The following is an 18140-nucleotide window of genomic DNA, read 5'->3' as shown; positions in this document are numbered from 1 at the left end:
CTTTAACAAAAAAATGTAGATGGTATGGTTTTAGTGACCCCACGGTGGTGGTCAGCAGTGAAAGAATGGGACTTAGCTCTGGTAAAGAGCAGAAATTTCTTGACCTGAAGCTTTAGGTTCATGGTGCTGAAGACAGCACAAAATATCAGCTGAGTGGAAGCCAACTGCCATAGATGGAACTAGGATGAAAACAATGAAAAAAAAGGTCAAGCGAGAAGGGATCTCTGTACTGCCATTCTCCAGTTCAGACTAATTCAACTCCTATATGCTGTGAATTCTTCTTTAAACACAGAGTGGAGGAGTTCTGGTTTGTGGAATAAGCACAAACCTTAGCTCCTTCTCTATGTCTTACAATAATACTCAGATGAACTGGTCAGACTAGAAGCTGGAAGTGGGACAAATGTTCGTTCATTGAGCAAGAACAGGCTGAGAGGAGCTTATTTCTTTCACCTTATTCAGTGGACCAAATCCTACCCTGTTGCGGCAAGTTACTGTGAATTCTTCATAGCTGTATTTTTCTAGATACTAATGGAGCCTGGGGGTCTGCATAGTTCTGAGGGGAATCCCTCAATATTGTATGATAAGGGTGGTGGTTTGGTTTTCTTTTGGCTGCAGTAGTGGACCAGTTTCCTAAGTGATTCCTAAGAGTCTTCAGCCTTTTTATTATTTTTCATCGTGAAAGGGGAAAGACCCTATTCCCAAACCCTCCTTTTGGTTTTAATTGGGAAGGTCATCTGCCTATGAGTGCTTATTTGTGTCACTATGTATCAGGGCATTTTTTACAGTCTTGAAAGAAGCACTGCAAGTCACCAGTATTGTTGTTACAGTAGTGTTGTAGTCTGGATTCCATTCTAAGTGGAATTTTTCCGAACAGTATTGAATAAAGTGTCCTGAATGAGGTTATTTGAAGGGGGAGGATGTAGGTGCATGCACCCTGTTGAAAAAGATACAGAAGGCGTTTGTGTAACCTAATCTTACTTTAAATCCCTCTTGACACTGGTTTCATGTCTAAAGAGTTGGGATAATACAACTTCTGTGTCTTAACCCATTGTTTCTCTTTTCTGTGCATTGCACTCTTTGGAGCGGAACTTGGTTAAAGGTGAAGAACCAAGCAAAAAAACCAACCAACTTAAGCACAATACTTGGTAGGTCTAAATTCTGACTCAAAGACTGCACTTCTGAAATGTTTATTGCAAGAAAATGTTTACTTTAGAATGAAAACAAAAATGTGAAGTTTTCCTGTGAGATGTTCTACATCTACTAGCTGTATAACTAATCCACACTGTTCCCCAAGGTCAGATTTTGTCTTGTCAAACACAGCATTCTCCTAATATGAAAAAGACTTAAGACCACAGAAAGAATGTAGTATGTAGGACAAGAAAAGATGCTCTGAGAAATGAAAGCACTGCCCATTTTTTTCCAGAAATGACCAAAGATTAAATTTTGTGTTTGGACATTTAACGAGTTTGTAATTCCTAATGTTATATTTCAGGTTGCTGATTCCATAGTTTCAGGATGCAATTTATTTAGTGCATCTGAAAGATGATTAAAACTCTGAAATTCAGAGTTCGGCACAAGGGGAAGTATTAATTTTCTTGAGGGTGTATGAAATACTAAAGCAGATTTGCAGAGATGTAAATATGAAGCTTGTTCCTTCAGTACCTCCCTTCTATCCAGCTCCAGTAATTGACAGCTGCCATCATTAAGAAACATATGTAATGTGCAGGGTTCCTCTTCAAGCTGGAGGAAGTTCAGCAGACCTATACAGAATGCAAGAAGGTTTTTTCAAATGTTACATTATAATATTTCTAATCCCTTGAGAAGAGTCATCTCTGTAGGTACCAACTCATGCATGTAAAAGTGAGGAATTAATAACTCTGTTCCTAAACCAAATATTGTCATATTTGTCCTCTGCCCTGATCCTCTTGGTGGATTTAAATCCACAACAGGCTTGAACTCTTGAAAGAAAGAGGATCTTTAGTTACCAGGAGCAGCAACAACAACAACAACAACAAAAAAATATAGATAATCTTTCACTGCTTTTGTAGCTCAAACAGCTTGCTTGATTTTTCTGTAGACTTTCTTTTGAAAAATTCCCCTCTGGGCTGAGATGGAGAACCAGAAATTTGAGACCCAAAGATTTTTTTATTTTTTTTTTAAATAAAGCTAGGAGTGGTTCAAAAATGTTGTTGAGAATGGAATGCCTTCTATGACTGCCTTATCATATTTCAGGCTGTCTGCTTGCCATTGTTCCTTGCATGCTTCCAAAGAATATTCAGATGTCATATAGCCAACATAATACCTTTATTCTGACATTATTCTGTAGCCATATTTTGGTCACTGTTACTCAAACAATTTGTAACATCAGCTGGTGAATGCATTGTCCTCTGCAGCTCCTTCCTGATCCTTAAATCATTTTCCCTCTCTTCTCCAGTTTAGACTTCCTTCTTTCTCTTTCTGAAATTGTTTCCAAAATCTACCTTTCCTTCCTCACAAAGGATATATTTGCTGTCCATTCCATTGAACTTCCTTACTTGTTCTTGCCTCTTGGTGTTCTGAGATTTCTTCAAGGAGATGCAACCATTTCCTGAAATTTTAGCAGGAAATTTGGTTAATGGCTTTTTTGCAAAACATGGGAGAAAAACCTTAGTTAGTTATGATTTAGTGGCATCTTTCAAAACACTCGTTTATTTAACCACTGTTATTTTTGGATGCACTGGACATCATCTGGTGTCTATGACACTGGAACGGGAGTTTTGTTCTGATTATTTGTCATAATGTGACATTTGAAATTACCAAAAGCAGCAGGAGTGAGAGTTAATACATAAGTTAATCAGAGACCCTGAATCAATATAATATTCAAAACAATGTTGAAAGATAAGCTGATAGAGAGATCCTTGTTGAATCTGTATAACAGACGAATCTCTAGAGATTGCACGTAGTAAAAGAGCTTCTGTTGAAATTGTGAGCAGGCTTATCTTGTCATCTACCTTAGTATGATAATTTAGAATTAGCTTGACCACCTCTCAGGTATTAACTAGGCTGGGTTTTTTAGTTTAGTGTCAAATTTTTGAAAGTTTTTTTTTTTTTCTACGACTGTAATTTCCATTTTAATGCATTTTAGGAAAGCTCTTGATTTCTATATGTATCCATATAAATGCACATTAATATATTCCTGCGTTTAGGTGGAGATTTTTTCTTTACATGTCCAAGGACATTTAAAATTACTATGGTCTGCCTGATATTTAATCAGTTTGTGAACACATTTCCGTCCCCCTGTGCTTTAGTGTGTTACATCTCCATGTTTGTGATAGGTTTTAATAGTAATTTGATACATGAGTTTCAGCTTAATGGAATTTTACATTTTTTCTGTAAATGGGATAAGAAGATAAGCTGATGGCATTTTTACACGTAACAGCAGATGAAGCTTTTTCTTTTTTTGATGTAACATCCTGCTAACTCACTGGTACCTCTACTAGATAACTAACAGATTTAGTTGTTATGAATTGTTAAAGTGGAATGAGTGTAATAGAAGGAACTGCAAGAATAGAATATGATAACTGTGGAGCATTAGCTTAAAATTGATCAAGAGTGTGATCCTTTCTTTTGTAAAACCAGGTGATTTATAGTTACTCATAAATTATGGGTTTCTATTTAAAAAGTCATAATTTAAAAAGCAAATTGGCAGCCTAAGCAGGAAAAATAAATGTGTCATTAAGTTAGTATTACAAGTCTGAGTATAGGAAAAAGTAAAATAAACTAGAGGTTATGGGGTTTTTTGTTGTTGTTGTTGTTGTTAAGTTCTGTAAGTTTTGTCATAAGAGACCTATTAGAAATAGCCTGGCATAGCTAAACATGTACTATGGCTTTTGCAGCTTCAGAGTACTTGACCAAAATTTTGTGTTTAATACTAAGGTGTGTTGGCACTGTGCTTTTAAGTCCCACAGAGCATGAAAGGAGGCACATAGAATATGGCTTAAATGTTGTTTAGTTGGTAAGCATTAAAGAGTAATAGCAGTCTGGGTGTAAAATACTGTTCTGTGTTGTCTTTTGTGATCTGTTAACCTGGAAATACAAGTGATCTGGGGAGAAAAATCCCCACTTTGCTCTAGATAAGAAGTGTCTTACAACCTAAAATCTGAAGTGGCAAACAGCACTTTAATGAACATTGCATACCGCTTAGCTGGATATCCCTGAAGTATGTAGTTAAAAGCAGTCATGCCTCATGAATGAATGAGCCTCATAATTCGACTCTGGGTGTCAGAATTGGACAGTGCTGAAAGTGTGTTCTGAATAACATGGAGAGTTTGGATGCTACTTGTGGGAATATAGCTAGGAATGATAGGGCAACTGGATATTGTGAGCTGCTTTTTTTTGTTTTGTTCATTTTTTCTGAATTCCTAATAGCCAGAAGGTGCTCACAGCTGTGTTACACCTGTAATCAGCCATAGAGCAAATTTTGACAGAGCTTGTTGCATAGCTCTGGTGCCTATTCTTCAAAAGGGATGCAGAAAAATACAAATGGAGGGAATAGGTACAAGATTTATGCAAAGCTTGGAGTATCTCCCTCAGTTTCTCTTTAGTTCATGCAAAAGTTGCTTTCTGAGTGCCTTGATTATGATCTGTGAATGTTGGGGTTTTGTTTGGTTTTGGGTTGGGTTGTTTTCTATAATGAAAATTAGTGTTTGGAAACAATTCTAAACAAATATAAACCAGAAATAGATCACAGGCTACAATAAATGAGATATTTGCCCAGTTGAACAATTTATTTAGGGGCACAGTATAATCTCCCAGTCACCATAGTACATCTTTCTGAAAAAGGCATGGAAATATCTTGTACATGAAACAGAACTGACAGGCTTGATTTCAGGGGTGACTGACCAGTGTCAACTGTGTTCTGTGCAGAAGTGTTGCACAAAAGAGGTTTAATCATCTGTCCTGGTCTTGAAGTGTATTTGTGGGCCATTGATCCTTAAGTGAGTGAATTTTCACTTAAAGTCACGCATGCAATATGACATGCCTGTCAGTTGATTATAGAGAAGATACCACTCCCATTTTAAGAAAACCTGTGTCCCAAATGGCACACTTTAAGAAATGGATTCATTATGACAGGAGATGGGTAGGACGTTCCAAGACTCATACAAGTACAGGTAGTCGGAAGGATGGTGTTTGTCTGCTAGCAAAAGTGATAGCTACTGCTGTGGGAGGTTAGTGAAGGCTTGGGGAAAAAAAAACCCAAACAGTAATGTGCAGTTATTTTCTGCTCTGAGTGTTTCCTAATTTGTGTTGGCTGTGAATTAAGGAGAATGTTGCCTTAGTACTGAAACTAATTTAATTACTTTAAACTGAGTAGTTTTGCATATTTGTCTGTTCTGAGGTGGTATCTTTTGAGATCTTTCTCTAGCAAATCAATGTTCTTCTACAGAGTGGAATTCGAGCTGCAAATACCTGTTCAGGTTTTGGGGGATAGGCTTTCTCTCTTTACCAGAATATTTTCCTGAAGCAGATTTTATGGGGAGTGCTTGCAGTAAGCATCATCAGCACACCCTGGCCTTCCTGTCCTAGATAAGGGGCAGGAAAGGTCTGGCTGCAGGCATCTGATTTCATGCATGTCCAGTGAAGCTTTGCTGCCACGTAGTGGTAAAGATAGAAGCTTGTTTGGAGGTGGATGGTCCGACCGTCTTTCTGATCCCTAGGACCAGGTGAGAGTTACCTGTTGTAGACATGAACCTCTGCTTTGGGTTCCCCAGTGTTAGAAATCTTACCTCTAGAAAGTGTGATCAGTAATAAATGCCTCCTTCAGCATCCAGTGGTGCCTCTCCACCTGGGAGGCTTCTAGGTCAGATGACTTGCATTCTCTATGCTCTGCAAGAGCTAGGTCAGTCTGGAAAAGAGAAGACATTCCTGGATGATACAGCACTGCCTGTTTCTAGCTTTAAAATCCAGAATAAGGGGACTGCAATCGTAAGTGATACTAACTGCTATAGAATAAATAAAAATAAAGGCAACTGAAATATTTTAGGCATTTTTATTCTACCTTCCAGGCAGAGTCTTTTAATTTGCTGTGCACTGAATTCCTGAGGTTTTCTCATGCTCATAATTTAATATTGGGTATAAATAGAGTCCAAAGTATTAATTGTAAAAATACTAATTAAATTCTTTAGGTAAATCAATTAAGATAAAATCTTTAATTCTTTATATTTTCTGTGATTACTTTTTTGGGTTAATGTCTTGGGCACAAGTAAATGTTATTTAAAAAAATGTGAAGAAGTTGTAAGGAATTTCTATCATCTTATACAGCTTCTTGGACTTCATAAAACTACTAAAAGCTCCAACATGAAGAAACTTGTAACTTTGGTAGCAATTTGGCTGACTCGGAGGGACAAAGCTTCTGACTGTCTAATACGTGTGGTCAGTCAGAGCACATTGACCCAAACTGTGATTAACAGTTTTGGTAGCTGTCTAGAGACCTCTTTTAATGGTGAGAAGAATTATCTTCAAGTTGCTGTGAAACAAAAGTACTTGAAAAGACTGAAAGAATTGACGGGGAAATGCTTTATGTCTTTTCAGTGTGGTCCAGTCAAGTCTGTAAGTGAAAGTGATTCTTCTAACGTGTCACTTCAGTATTTCATTTGTGTCTACAGAAGTTTTAGTGATAATTGGATTACATGTTGAAGACCAGGAAGAAATATAATTAGCTAGAATAGCATTTTCATCATCTCTGGTTTTCAGCCCTGTAGACCTGTTCCAGAAAAGCTCTTGGAGAAGTTGGGTGGCTTTCACTGTTGCATAAACAGCCCATTTGACTGGAGTTCCAATTCTTGTGGGTTGTCCATCTTTATAAGATTTTGTACCTTTTCCTATATTTGTTTAAAATGTACTTAATGTTTACATAATCAAAAATCTGATTTAAATGAGGTAATGGAATTGAACAAAGAATATCCTCTTTTTCTCATTAGGTCAAATGATTCTTAAGGAAGAAAGTTTCCTAAGTAATCATTTAATTATTGAAAATTAACTGTAATGCAGGAAATGGTCTAACTAAAAAGAAAATAATTATCTACATCATGTAAGGAATCAAACTCTCCACCAAAGATGTTATATTTAGAAATTCTTTAGTATTAATAACCATTAAGGGGACTTAAGAAAATATATATATTTCATTCTCCTTGTCACCACTCTTCAGTATCCTATATTAATGATAATACTTAACATTTGAACATTTTTTTAAGCAACATACTTTCCAGGTTACTTATGCATTGCTGCATTTCTACCTTTCATCCATAGAATCAAAATTGTTTTATAGAACAATTCATAAGAGACCTGGTGGCTGCAATAGCCAATGGCCAATAGCATTTAGTCCAAATTGGACCTCCCAGTATGAGAATAAAAAGCTGGAATGCTCTCCTTGGGAAATAGTTTGTAAGTCCTCCTCTCCAGTAATGCATCACAATAGGATATTGGTTAGAGATTCCTGACAGTAAGCGATTGTATTTTCACACACCATTAAACTTAGAACACAGTCGCTCTGCTGTTGCAAGCACTAACTCTAGGAACCTCTTGTAGCAGAATCCATACAAAGAAAAATGAGAGAAGTGTTAAAACTTCCCTTAGCAGTCGGTGGCAGAATTTCCACAGGATTTAGTGGCATATTTTATTTTCATGGCTTATGTAGGTGCCAGTAAAATATTTCATCCTTTAGGGCAGATTGGTAGCACATTTTCCCTGCCTCTCTTCTTTTCTCCCTGTATTCCTCTCCCCCCCCCCCCCCCCGCCCCCCTACAATTAAAGTTACAACCCACAAGAGTTTAGATGATAAATTTTAAATCACTGTATGTAGATCTTTACATCAGTGTGGAACACAGGGCAAGTTGATTCAGTTTTGTTATTGTTTGTATAAGTCAAAGTAACACAGGAATCCCATAGCATACAGTACTGAAGCATTTTGAAAGAGTTGCTATAAACATGTGCAAGTATTTGCTTTCATTCCCTAAACACAGGTAGTGTGGTAATGAAGCTCCTGCAAAATAAAATGAATTTTCTTGTTTCTTTTATATGCCCTCTGCACTGTGACAGAAAGATTGTAATCTTTACTTGTCTATAATACTAATTAATTTGAGAGTGTAATACGTCCTGTTGGAAAGAATCTCGACAAGTCTGTGCAATCAGATCTACTGTGCTTCCTGCATTTCTTTTATGCAGTTTCACAACAAACAGGATCATGCTCTTATTTGTAGTAACTATGGAAACTTTAGAAGCTCTCTTTCTAAAGCTGAGCATACAATAAAGTGCTTAAAGTGTTGGTAGGATTAGAGACTGTAGAATATTTTTAATTTTCTCTCTGTGTCTCTATCTTTGGAGAGGAGCAAGAGGGTAATGTGAATATTAGCTGGGGACTAGCTTTAATCTCTGCTGACACTTAAGTCTGTCTAGGTCTGCACACAGCCATCCAAAGGTCTTAGCCTCACACAGCATGCGAACAAGGGAAATCATGCATATTCATGACTGAATTTACAATGGAAAACCTACATACAGAAAAGAGTTTTTGAATGAGTGAAAATGTTATTGAAACCATTTTGCAGCTTCAGCTACAGTAGTCAATAATGATAAATGCCATACTGATGATAGAGTTCATAAGATAATGGGGATGTCTTAGATATTATGTAAGCATGAATGGATATGATAATAGGAAAACATCATTTGCTGTGGGGTTTAGCAGTGGTTTTGTATTGAAGGACATAAAGATGATGGTAACAGGATTATTCCCAAGGCTAATACACACAAAAAATACTTTGAGTACTTCTTTTTTTTTTTCCTGTGTGGCACTTTGCGTGATTGAGAACTGTCACTCTTTGAAAGTTCCTTTTATTTTTTTTAGGAGGTTTTCTTTTATGCAAGTGCTGTATTTTATACAGAGCTGTATTTTAGGAACAGAACAAGAGAAGTCGCGCCTCATTGCAGGAGCAGAGCCAGGGAGGGTGGTAGCGTGTTTCTCACAGTCCACTGGGAGAACTTCATGTTACTTTTTGGCACTTGTGAAATGCCTTAAATCAGACCTCAGAAAGACCTGTTTAGGTATCAGCTTTGTTCCTCTGCATTCATCAGTTTGAGTATTTCACTATTCTGACATTTATTCTCACCATTGGAGGTGCTGAGTGAGATCCTGCTCATAAGCAGTCTTATTTCTTTGCTACTTTATTGTTGTTTTATGTACTTCGAATATAATCTTCAGTGGAAATACTTGGTTTATGTAACTTAAATGAAGGAGGTTTGCAGCATGTTTCCTGTCAAAATAGAAGAACTGTCAAAAAAAAAAAAAAAAAGCCCTATAGTTCTTACTGCTTTGCCAGTTTTTTATTTTCCATTCTGAGCTTCTTGAATGTGAAAATAAATATAAACTGCTGTTAAAAGGCAGGGGGCTGTTTCACTGATTCATGCCAATGCAGGGTTGCTCCTTAACCATGTATGTTTCCTGTGAAGTTTGTCCAAGCTACTCTTCATCTAAACTACACTCTCTGTTGAAGATTCCTTGTGTGCTTTTCATTTCAGTCTCTTCTCTATTCTCTTTCGGCACCTAAGCAGCACTGTGCTTAGGTATGCATTTTTTTAATTTTTTTTTTTTGTCTCCTGTGCACTCAGTTTACTGATTCCCCTCTCTTAAAATATAAGCTTGTGAAGGCAGGATCTGGTCTTACATTAAGAAAGCTGCTTCTGCTACTGGCTGTTGCTCACCTACATTGCTTCGTGCATCCCACAACCCAGCATGGAAGACTGCCTCTGCTGAGAGTGTATAAGTCTAAGGGGTAGTTGGTGGTAGCAGTAAGATAGACACAGCTGTCAGTGCAGGGTGCACGAGAAAATGGCAAAACTGCTGCTGTAAGGATGTGCATGCTGTGGTACTAAATTGTCCAAATGCTGTCATGATAGATTGCATAAGAAAGTCCAGTTCCTGTATATTGTTTTGGCTGAAGTTCCCATCTTCCACCACTCAGGATTTTTCCCCTCCAGTCACCCCCTGGCAAATGCCAGTAAGAAGACAATCTTATCTCTGTGCTTAGACACTGTCCAACCCAAAAGACGTCAAGGAGATGAGTAAATTATGCATATTCTTCTACTGGATGTGAAGCTACATGTAGTAAATAATTGGTGCCCTGCAGGCAAATCACTTTTGTGTGATTCAGAATGGCTTGCCTCCCATATGGGTAACTTGGGAAAGATTATATCGTAACATAGCTTTTCAGCTGCAGAACTGGGACTAACATCCCTGACACTTCATAAAATGAACACTGTAGTTCACTTGGAAGATGCCTGACTGATAATCCTGGGAATTTAAATCCTTTGTCTATGACCCTGGCATGTGCTTCAGTCCTGGCCTCGAGGGACCACCGTAGAAGGTGAATGAGTTGCAGCTTGTGCCCATTTAAAGGTGAGCAGGAGCTACCTGCTCGTGATCTTAGTGTCTCTTCTGTTGGTGAGTTTGTAAAGGCACCCAGGCACAAAGAAATTAGTTTTGATATCATCAGAAGTTAAATATTTTTAAGTGTCTCCCATGTTATTTGTGCTATTTTCAGTTGTTACCCTGTGCAAGAGGTATTTCTCTCTTTCTACATTTCTCCAGCTTTTACAGAGAAAATAATAGTTGTCTTTCTTGTACCTGATTTACAGCTCATTTTGTTTGCCAGTCCTTGGAAGTGTAGTGTTGAAGTGTTCAGATCCTAAAAACAGCAACTTTTTTTTTTTAATCTCACTAGGAAGATCATTGGAACATTTCAATTAACCGTAATTTTGGCTTAAAATAATATGTCCCTTTAATTCCTTCATTTGTGTTTTGTTTCTATTTTAATTCAAGATAAAACTTAGTAAAATTGCCTGAAGTTAATGGTCGTACCTCATTTAGACTTAAATTACCTCATATGCAAGTATTTGCAGGTCCAGAGTCACTGCCTGTAAATGCCTTTTTCAAACCCTTGTTTTCTGCTGTTTTTCTGGGTTTGAGGGATGGGGGAGGGTGGGAGAATGCAGTAATAAATTAAAATAAGCATTGTTTCATTTTTAAGTAAATGATCCTTAACTTTGTCCAACAGTTGTGAACCCATGGGCAGTATACGCTATCCGAAATCTCACTGAACAGAATGAGAGAAACCAAGAGCTTATTGCACAGATGGAGGAGAAGGGGCTGGCAGACAATTCTGCCCTTGAGAGTATGGGCTTAGAGATAGAGAAACGAGATGACAAGTTAATTCTGAGATCTGTCAGAAAGAAGCCTTCATGAACAAAAAATTAAGAACAGTCAAATCATTAAAAGTAGATTTCTGTTTAAAAATGCTTTTCCCTGCTCAGGCAATCAAGATTTCTTCAGTTTTAGTTCCGGTCTGCTGGAATTGTTATTCGTAGTCAGAAAAGCTGCCAAATGGCACTTCTGCCTCACCGTTGTAAACAAAAGGACACCTACATGTTTTCTGAATACCTAGATAAATTAACGTATGGAAAAAGATCTTTCTTTTCAGATGGTTGAAATTTCATTACTTTCTTGTTCCATTAGTAGAGATGCGTGCACTAGTGAGTTGTTAAAATTTCCATTGCTGAATCTGGAGATCACTATCATTAAAACCTCAGGAAAGAAGTAAGTGCTTTACAGTCTGCCTTCTCCATGTAAAAGATCTGTGCTGAGTCAGGGCTGAACAATAAAAGTTACTTGTTTTCAGTCATGGTGCTTAAGCATCTCTTCTTACGTAAGGTTTGGTGGAACATTGGATGTACATAAATATTTAGCGAATTAAAGGTAACATGTCTTCTGTGTATTTAAATTATTAGTAACTTGTCTTTTCTACCTTGTTACCTCTCAGTCTTCATGACAAGTATATTAAAAACAAAGCTGAAGCTGTTGTGGCAACAGATGCTACATTCCTTTGCACTGGGGCATGTCTCTGTTTTGGAGACTTGGGTGTTTGTTTGAATTTTATTTGTTCCTTTGGATGGTAAGTCAGCCCACTTTCCTTTTATTTTGCACTTCTCATGGGTTTTCTGAACTCTGGCAGACTGCTGAAGAGGTAGTTTCTCACTGTGATTAATTCTAGCAGTTTCTTTTCACCCCTCTGCCTTTCCAAAACATTGACAAAACTCATTTCCAGTTAATTAATTCAAGAGAGGCAGAAGAATGGAAGGCCCTGCCTCTTCATTTTGGGTACCCTCCTATATTGTTGTAGGACCCTGCCACTGTGGAATGTGGCATGAATGAGATGGGGGGAGAAGGGGGGTGAAGAAAGGGTGGGGGGGCATGGTTAACTGTCTGTGTGCCATAGCTTTGCCCTGTTAGCCAAGAAGTGTAATCCTGCATGCATAAGCAAAACAAGAATTACAGCTTAATATCACTAGCACTTGTGTATCAGTGTGTCATTTGTTTGTCTTCAGCTGTGTCTAATGGGAAGGTCCCAGAAAAATTAAATTGTTCATGTTGTTGTCATCTTTTAGTCCTATTTTTAAATGGAAGGGCAAGTTTATGTCCTAAAACTACATGTAGATGTAACAGGCATTCTGCCACGTGCGTCCGTCTTTGCTCCTCCAATTCATTTTTTGATCTAAAAATGGCAAAAAAAAACACAGGGTGCTTTTAACTATGAGAAATACATAGTTAAAATGGGTAGTTAGTGTAGCTGGACTACTAAGATCTTTTCAAGTTAACCATAAGTGTCTACTGAGCTGACCAGGTGGGACTATGGAATTGACCTAGTGGGATTTTAGTAACCTGCTGGTTTTAAAGGCAGTGATATGAAACTGCTGTCTTTAAACCTTTATTATGTAAAAGATGTATGTATATTGGCAAAAGGAACGGAATCTGTAACTTCTGTTGCGTTTGGTGACTTGTTGCTTTAAAAACAAATGGGAGAAGAGCATTAGTTGCTTACATTCGTATTTATTCTTTGCTAAAAAAAAGTGCTTTATTTGCTTTTTGAAAAATAAATTGACATTTCAGTGGATGTTAAAATCTTGTGTTTCAAGTGCTAGTTTAAAAAGTAATTTCTTATACAGATAGGTGCTTTTTGCTAGCTGAATGGAAAAGTGTATAGGGGTTTGGTTCTTCTTGAGCACATGGTCTATCACTTTGTGGTTTCTCAGTGATTTCCATAAGCCTTAATTTTTGTGTTTAGGCCAGGATTCATTTAACAGTTTAACTACTATGTCACATTAGAGTTACAGCTGGTTTTGTTTAGGTTATTTAATCTTTTTCTCCATAACATAATGGAAAAATCATGCTTATAGCACCCAAATGGCAAAAAAAACCAAAAAACTTTGCTCTTCAGAAAAAAATATTCGGAGGGCTTCATCATTCAACTTTAAAAGGAAAGGATTAAACCTTTTGCTGATGGAGCATCAAATATAATAGCACCTAGAAGTAAAGTGGAGTAATTTTCAGGTGAGTAATTACAAAACTTCAGTATTTTTTATTTTAGCACCACTACTTAGCAAATTCATGTTACACAATTTAACAACATGAGGAAAAGAAACCCCATAATTATTCTGAAAAGAAAATTAACTTTCTGTGTAAGGAAAAAATGCAAAGAATTTCCTTTTATTTAGGGTAATAAAGAGTTAAAATCCTGGTCACAAAGCAAATCCAGAAGGAACTTCGGTTGTGGAAAAAGCAGTAGGAGTCCTTTTTTCCTTTTAAGCAGTTGGGAAAAGACAGCGTTTGGCTTTTTTTTACTTGATGGTTGTATACCCACCAATGGAATACACACAAACCCATAAATATAAGCCAAATGATAACAAACACAGATAAATAAAAGGGTTTTGTGTGTTTCAGTACATAATGGAGTAATAGTTGTGTTTTCTAAATGGGAAATGTAGGGCTTTCACAGTGGAGAACATGCTGATTACTGTATTGTGAGTGGCTGGCTTTTGATTTTCCTAGATGGATTAATTCTCAGAACACAACAGCTTCCCTGTCCTCCCCCAGTGGAGTCCCAGTCTCCAATAGGCTTGTTTTATATGCTGGGGGATTAATACAGCACAGCAATCAGTCATAAAAAGCAAGCTTTATTGAGTTAGTAAAGGGGCAGAACAGTCAGATCAAGCCTTGTGACCATCTTATTGCTTTCGAGTGCTTTCAAACAATAGTGATCAAATCTTTTTTCTTTTTTTTTAAAAAGGTCTGTTTTTTATAAAAAAGGGAATAGGGAGTTGTTTTTTCATCATAAGTGGATAGATTTTTAAAGAGCATTTTAGCAACTTGTGAGAAATAAGCTTAATTGCCTGCAAAGCCCTAAACTTTCACTGCTTCTAATAATTTGTTTTGCCTAAAGCACTTGTAAAATACAATTTTATGCACAACCAACAACAAATAAAATCAGAGGCAGTTAATGCCTTTGTCACAACCTTTAAATAGCAGTTGGCATTGTATTTTGAGTTTAGTGTGAGTGTTTACGTAGCTAGAATCCCCCAAAAAACCACTAATTTATTTGCAAATAAACACTCAAAATGTGTGGCTACACTGAAAATTACTTTAAATTTTTCTATCTAGCCTTATGTATATAATTGGATTATGTTGACAGAGAATTTGGTGTTGTCTTATGGTACTCTTAAGTAGACTTCTATGATTATATGCAATTTCTGTTATTCTGTGTGACCAAAAAGAAGAGGGAGAAACCCTTTTTACAAGGGGTTATATGGAAAAGGCAAGGGGTAATGGTCACATGTTCCTTCTGGGGAGATTCCAACTGGACACAAGAGGAAAATTTTTCACAATGAGAAAGATTCACTGTGAGAATGATATTACCCGGGAAGTGGTGGACTCCCTAGTGTTGGACATTTTGAAGATTCAGCTGGACAGGGTGCTGGGACGTCTAGTCTAGGTCATGCTTAGTCTATAGAAGTAGGACTAGATGAGCCTCGGGGTACCTTCCAACCTGGAATTCTATGGTTCCGAGGCTTCCATGTGAGACATATGCCTCTTTGGTGTCTGAAGGAGGGGGCCGTGCGGGGCTGGGCTAGGCAGCGGTGGAGTTCCTCCACTGCTGTCCAAGGTTCTGACCAGACTGCCCATCACCCTGCAGAGGAGAGCTCTGCAAACTGCCTGTGTCCTTCCCGAGGAAAGCAGCCCCAAGGCTTTATCGCCATCCGCAGTTGCTTTAGAGTTTCTCAGCAGTGTGTTGAGGCCACAGCTGGGTAATAACATGCGTGCTGCTGATGACATATACTTGAAGACAAATACTTCTTGCTGTGTTACATGTGGAAGATATTTAGGTCTTTGTTGTTTATGGCCAGACCTGTTAGCAGTGTCTCTGTTTAGAGTTAAATGATGCTTTCCATGTTAAGATCTGATTCCAGTTGCTTATAGCTTGGCCAAATTATAACCATTCAAGTGGGAAATTTTTCCATGCTGCTTTAGGTTTAATTGGTTTCTTCACAGGAACTTTCTCTCTCAGTGATTTCTGATAAGATCCAGTTATTTATGAGGATGAGAAGCTGACATTGGTTTTGTATATGCTATCCCTAAAATAATTGTTTTAAAGACTGTTCCAAATATAAATGAAGGTTATGCATTTTCCTCTGTCATAATTCAGTCCAAATTTGGCCAGATTGTAAGCTCTGGAAATCCTTAGCTTATACATTGTAAGTAAAGGCTTGTGAGAGCTGAGCTGCTAAATTTGCTTTTGCACTGTCTTTGTTCCACTCATGAATCCAGTGCCTGAACATGGCATTTTCAGCGGCTACTGCCCCTCACTAACATGGTGCTGGCAAAAGAAATCAAGAACTGAGAGATTCTCTGCACATCTCACTAGCTGCTATTGGTGTCCATCTAACATGGACTTAGGAGCTGCATGGACTGGAGAAGATAGCAATGAATAAAAATGGATTTCAGAGGGTGAGAGAGGGAATGGCTTAAGTCTGAGAGAGGACTACTGGAAGATGGGGAATGCATTATCAGTCTGTTTGTAAAACAAATGAGAGAGCATGATTATTTTACAACATTTCTCATGGACTCTGACAGTTGTAGAACTTTACTGTCCAAAAGGTATCCTTTAGGAAGAGCCAGACAGTAAAGTATCCTTGAGTTTGATAAGGCAATTAAAAGCAGGGCCAATTCTGTCAGAAAATACCAAATAATTAGAATATTTAAATGAAAATCAGAAATTATGTAAATAAATTAGAATTCTAATTTTTCGTGTTTTCATAGGAAAAAGCAGTTGTAGGTAGAGTCCAGAGCATTTAAAATTAACCTCATCCTCTTTTTGCTGCGTGACATCTCATCTCAGTAAGATGTTACACAGAAGCACAACTAATGCCTCACCAGTAGTGATGTAGGGGCATCACTGGAGCACCTTCCCTATGAAGACAGGCTGAGAAATTCGGGGCGGTTCAGCCTGGAAAAGAGAAACTGCATGGAGGCCTCATAGCAGCCTTCCAGTATCTGAAGGAGACCTGCAAAGATGTTGGGGAGAGAGACTCTTCATCAGGGACTGTAGCAATAAGACAAGGGGTAATGGGTTCAAACTAAAGCAGGGAAGATCAGGGTAAACATAAGGGATAAGTTCTTTATTTTGAGGGTGCTGAGGCACTGAAACAGGTTTTCCAAAGAAGTGGTAGATGCTCCATCCCTGGTGGTGTTCACAGCCAGGTTGGACAGAGCCTTGGGTGACATGGTTTAGTGTGAGGTGTCCCTGCCCATGGCAAGGGGGTTAGAACTAGATGATCTTAAGCTCCTTTCCAACCCAAACCATTCTGTGATTCTATAAGTGAGACAAACTTGTACTTGGTCTCATTGGTACTTCAGGTGACTTCCATAAAACATTTATGCTAAACTTGAAAGTTTCCTGTCAGTTTTGAGTACAAGCAAACATAAGTTTAGAGACACAATGGCACAAAAGAAAAAAAAAGGAATTTCTGTTCAAATTTTCACTTTGTCATTCAAAAAGTGTTTCAACCTGTCTGTCCACTTGTGGAGTTGGTATGCGATGCCTTTAGTTTTTGTGGGGTGTTTTGTAATAATTCAAGAGTTCTGAGTATCTTAGCGCTTTTCGTTGAACACTGTTGACTGTGTTCATAATCAATATTTGTTATAAGATGAGCAGCCTCATCTCTACTTCGTGTTCCTTTTTTTTTTGTAGTGGTGTTCTAAGAGATTTTCTTCTCTTGGGGTTTTGAAAATGTGATCAAAGCAGGCACAAAATCTATGTTGCCTCAAGGAAAATGTCTCAAAAATACATCTGAAATGTGTGAACTGAACAGGCCTCTCAACAGTGGTGTTATCGCTAAAATCATAAGCATAGTAAATGTTGGTAATGGTACCTATTCTACTGTTGACCTGTTTTTCAGAAATACATACTTACGTTGTATTCACACCACAACAATAAGGAAAACAATACAGAAAACAATATGGATTACATAATTTATCTCAATTTAGCAAGTCCTAACAATTTATCAAGTCTTAACTCTGCGTATAGAGGGGATTCAGCTGTTTGGGGTTCAAACTTGTGGTTACTGAAAGTTACTGTAATCATAGAATCGTTAATAGTTTAGGTTGGAAAAGACCTTTAAAATCATTGAGTCCAACCGTTAAAACCAGGGCTGCCAAGTCCCCCACTAAACCATGTCCCTAAGTCTCACATCTACAAATTTTTAACTGTTTCCAGGGATGGTGACTCCACCACTGCCCTGGGCAGCCTGTTCCGATGCCTGAGCACCCTCTCTGTGAAGAAATGTTTCCTAATATCCAATCTAAACCTCCCCTGGTGCAGCTTGAGGCCATTACCTCTTGTCCTGTCACTTGTTACTTGAGAGAAGAGACTGACCCCACCTCCTGGTCCATCCTCCTTTCAGGTAACAGTAGAGAGCGATAAGGTCCCCCCTGAGCCTTCTCTTTTCCAGACTAAAGAACCCCAGTTCCCTCAGCCATTCCTCATCACACCTGTGCTCCAGGCCCTTCACCAGCTTTGTCACCCGCCTCTAGACCCACTCCAGCACCTCAGTGTCACTCTTGTAGTGAGGGGCCCACAACTGAATACAGGATTCAAGAAGCAGCTTCACTGGTGTCCAGTACAGGAGGACGGTCACTCCTAAAGTGTTCTTTGTGAGCTATTAAATGAATGCTTATAAACACATTTTCTTGGATTTTCATGATAAATCCTGTATATACAGCT

At 38.0% G+C, this 18140-nt stretch overlaps 1 protein-coding gene across 4 annotated transcripts in view; it reads left to right on the top strand.

Annotated features, from left to right (window-relative positions):
- The window catches only part of ATXN10 (ataxin 10), a 112336-nt gene that overhangs the window by 89467 nt on the left and 4729 nt on the right, over positions 1-18140 (top strand). For 3 of the 4 annotated variants that reach the window (XM_057426833.1, XM_057426823.1, XM_057426806.1), the window contains one exon: positions 11085-11904. The exons of the other annotated variant lie outside the window; for it this stretch is intronic. In XM_057426833.1, the coding sequence (XP_057282816.1) occupies positions 11085-11272 (188 nt within the window). In that variant the 3' untranslated portion in view covers positions 11273-11904. Of the gene's footprint in view, positions 1-11084; positions 11905-18140 lie in introns of those variants that run through there. 4 annotated transcript variants of the gene reach the window in all.

Source organism: Pezoporus wallicus, unplaced genomic scaffold, assembly GCF_028554395.1.
Source record: "Pezoporus wallicus isolate ANWC-B61680 ecotype Strahan unplaced genomic scaffold, APGP_CSIRO_Pwel_v1 scaffold_3294, whole genome shotgun sequence".
In the NCBI taxonomy this organism is placed as follows: Eukaryota; Metazoa; Chordata; class Aves; order Psittaciformes; family Psittacidae; genus Pezoporus; species Pezoporus wallicus.
The sequence above is the reverse complement of the archived record's forward strand: the minus strand, read 5'-3'. Positions and strand labels throughout refer to the sequence as shown.